This window comes from Amphimedon queenslandica, unplaced genomic scaffold (genome assembly GCF_000090795.2).
Source record: "Amphimedon queenslandica unplaced genomic scaffold, v1.1 AMPQUscaffold_12769, whole genome shotgun sequence".
NCBI lineage: Eukaryota > Metazoa > Porifera > Demospongiae > Haplosclerida > Niphatidae > Amphimedon > Amphimedon queenslandica.
In genome coordinates, this window is record NW_003546995.1 from 21,109 (window position 1) to 24,872 (window position 3,764).

The 3,764-nt window shown below is 34.6% G+C and overlaps 2 protein-coding genes across 2 annotated transcripts in view; both read left to right on the top strand.

Annotated features, from left to right (window-relative positions):
* LOC109586827 (uncharacterized) overlaps window positions 1-85 on the top strand; it is a 5,426-nt gene extending 5,341 nt beyond the window's left edge. Inside the window, exon 12 of the mRNA XM_020003046.1 lies at window positions 31-85. Within this exon, the coding sequence (XP_019858605.1) occupies window positions 31-85 (55 nt within the window). The remainder of the gene's footprint in view (window positions 1-30) is intronic.
* Window positions 86-303: 218 nt separating this feature from the next.
* Window positions 304-2,382, top strand: LOC109586832 (uncharacterized). The gene is made up of 7 exons (XM_020003051.1): window positions 304-494; window positions 717-1,207; window positions 1,262-1,380; window positions 1,439-1,594; window positions 1,642-1,825; window positions 1,873-2,217; window positions 2,255-2,382. Exons 1-7 carry the CDS (start codon window positions 388-390, stop codon window positions 2,263-2,265), a joined length of 1,413 nt encoding a protein of 470 aa, XP_019858610.1. The 5' UTR covers window positions 304-387; the 3' UTR covers window positions 2,266-2,382.
* The last annotated feature ends 1,382 nt before the right edge of the window (window positions 2,383-3,764 follow it).

Genomic DNA, 3,764 nt, shown 5'->3' on the forward strand with positions numbered 1-3,764 from the left:
GATGCATATACATGTTCTTATGTTGTGTAGCAAGTTTGAGCTGGTTCTAATCAAAGTTGAATTTTTAGTCAGCTACTTTTTATAATTTTTCCTGATACATATACATGTACTTGTATTGTGTAGAAATTTGAGCTTGTTCCGATCAAAATTGGATTTTAAAAATAATTTTTGAAAGTTGCTTCATATACTGTACAATGTCACTCATTGTACCTTAATTTACATGTACATGAATTTTGGTTCATTATCTCATTTTTGTCCATAATTACACATTTTAACATTACATAATTTTACTTGTTATACTTTACTACAGATAATTTAGAAGGTCTGAGTGAGTCCCAAATAGCAGGGAAGAAGTTGTTCTTAGTTCAAGGAGGCAAACCTCAACTGATGAACTGGGAGGAGTATGGACTGAGGATTAGTGTACCAGAGGATAGTCTATCAGCATCAGAGACTGTAGAAGTATCAGTACTAGCTCTTGTAGGAGGACACTTCAAGTACAGTTGTACATGTCATGTGATGCAATAATTACTGTATTGTGTGTAACTTTTGTCAGGGAAAACAATTGATTTTATGAATTAGAGCAGTTAAATATGGATAATGCACCAAATTTCAATTTTTGATACAATAAAAAAAATTTTACTTGACAAAAGTCACCCACTATATGTTATAAATACACATGTACATGTATCTGTTTTTAATTGTTAATTCCTTTACAGGTTTCCTGATAATACTAGACTAGTCAGTGCAGTGTATGCAATATCAACCAGTCCACTCCTCAAGTCATTGAGGATAGAAATGCAACACTGTATTGATCTCAGTGATCCTTCTTTATCCAAGTATCTTAAATTTGCTGTTGCTCCAGTTCACACAGCTAGTCTTCCTTACCAGTTCTCACTAATTGAAGGAGGGGAGTTTCCAGTATACCAGAGATATGGATCAATTGAACGAAGCAAGTTCTGTCAATTAGCTATTGTTGGCATAGAAGAAGAGGAAAATGGAGGAGGTAGCAATGAGGAGAGGAATGGACAGGAAGATGGAGACTCAGGAGATGAGGGTAAGGGACAAAGAGAAGGACAAGGAGCTGGAGGACAAGAAGGAGAACCAGGTGGAGTAGGAAGGAGTGATAGAGAGGAGGAAGGGAATGGGCTGAAGGAGCCAGTGGATTGTACAGAAGACTCTGAATTAAGTACATCACAATCTAAAACTAGTGAGTGATATGGATATTGAAATTGATTGGTAACAAATTCTTTGTCACTTTTAGTTGTTCCTACTTGTTCAACTGGTATAACTGAGGCTACAGTATATGCTGGACAAGTGTTTTATCAACGACCAGATAAAATGAGATTTGCAGCCTCTACAGAGTTGAATGCCCTACATCAGGTAAATTAAGTTATTATCCTTTGTAATTATTATTTTTGCCTCTTGAAATAATAATTAGTATATTGAAAAGAAGTACTCTCATCCAGAGTTTGATCAAAGTATTACTTTTAAACTCAAATCACCAAAAGGATGTATCGAATTGGCATTTGATGATGAGCAACAAAGAGAACCAATAACTGGATGGAAGATAAGACCACATGTGATGCCTTGTCAAGTAATTCATGTCATTTATGAGACAATTAGTTTTAATTTGTTTGATAGATAAAAGAACATGAAATACTTGGTTTTGGTGGCATTAGTACTACAATTCCTCCGTCTTGTTTGGTATCAATATATGCTGAGAATAGTCCTGATACTGTACCTAATTTGAGTTATTCTGTACCGTTGAAAGGTGTACAGGACCCAATGGAGATTATTATTAACCGATCACTAAGAGATTTATCAGGTATTTTATGGCATTATATCAATAATAGTTAATAGTGCATGCAGCAGATGCAGCTTATTCTGTTAACATTAAGGATGGTCCTAGTCTTGGTTCACAGAATGACATCAAGAAGCATTTTAATGATCTGAAACGTTTTCTTTCATCTTCAGAAGCAATGTTTCGTGACATAGCTAACAGTTGTAAGGAGGTACAAATTATTAATTCTTCTCAGTATAATGAGTTATTTGATGGGATGATTCACCATTCTTTATCAAAAAGAGTAGAACTTTTTATTGGAAATATTACATTATTAATTGAATATTGTCCTGATCAAATTAGCGAGTTCCTCTCTAAACTAAAAGAACAGGAACATGTTGCTCTTTCTGCAATAGCTGACAAAATTGCTGCTTCATGTAAGTTATCAGTCATCAAAATAATTATTCTTTTTAGCAGATAGATGAACAAGATAATGATTACAGGAGCAAACACATTATATGTTTCTATTTTTATATGCACTTTTTATTTTACATGCTGTGTGTGTAGTTTTATGCTTTTAATTTAGTAGCTTTACAAAAGTATTTAGAAAGAAGCAGAGATGCCTTTGCGTATATGCAGCATTATATACATATAAAATACTATGTTCACACAGCACTGTGAGAAGTGCTACTGAGCTAACATGCAATGGACAGCATTGGAATTGGCCACACCTTACTGACAGTGATCACATGATTAATGACAAATACACAAACAGTCAAACATGTACACGTGGTCACTCGAGTACTCATGACCCGATTGAAACATATTTATGATCGAGATCAAAGCACAGACAATTATTGAAAAATTCAATTCTGTTCCAAAGTAAATTGTATATTAATTTTTGTGTTTTTTGCATTATGGCAATTTTTACAAAGAATACAATGTATTATGTGTACTAATTTTTGAGAAATAGTTGATGTTTTTTCCAAATAATGGCTCCAAAATTATCCTAAATTTTGTTACACTGCTTGATATAGATCTACATTGTATATGGATGTCCTTATGTTATGTAGGAAGTTTGAGCTGATTCCAATGTCAATTTTTCAAGTTAACGGCATTTTAAGAGTAATACATGTATGTGTAAAATGTTATTATTGTTATTATTATCATTGTTTAAAAAATAAAGAATGAAATAATATTTTTTAAAAACCTTACAATTTAATGAATGCATTCAAAAAACAACTTGAAACTAACAGAAGAAAGGATTGAAACTGAAGAACAAAAACTCAGTATGAGTATACTTGCTGTATCTATTGTTTTGCCTATTAATTGTGTGTGTTACAATGCAGTTGAGATTATCAATTTATCTACATTACATTACATGTATACATGCACTAAATGAAGAGTATTTTATTTGTTTTTCAGTTACCGTCTCCATCTCATTACTAGTTAGTTATGATGTCAGATTACAATCTTTATTGGAACCAGACGAGGCCCTAGCCCACCAATCTCTCTCCAACCCTTGTAAAACCACTCTTAATGTAACAGGCAGCGACATTACTCCAGTAGGTCCTATCAGAAAGACCAGTTCCCTTGCCAGCTATACCACTTCTCTTGGGTCTGTATTATACAAGCAGCCATGCTGGGAGTTATAGGATCTGCTGTATACAACCAACCAATCAGCCAACGGGTGGCAGGGTGCAGTGGCGTAGCCAGGATTTTTGGAAAGAGGGGGCAAACTGGGTAGGGTCTCAAAAGCGGACGGACGGACGGACCCGCCCCGCCCGAAAAGGACGGACGGACGGACTGATGCGTACCCGACAGGACCATAAATATCCATGTATAGGACAATCATTCATGGATAGTCTGTCTTTAAAACACTTCTATACTTGGACAATAAATTTATGCACGTATTAAATATGCTAGGACCAATAGAAGAGGTCATGTTAGCGAAAATGTCAGTACACTTGAATTCTATTTGTTA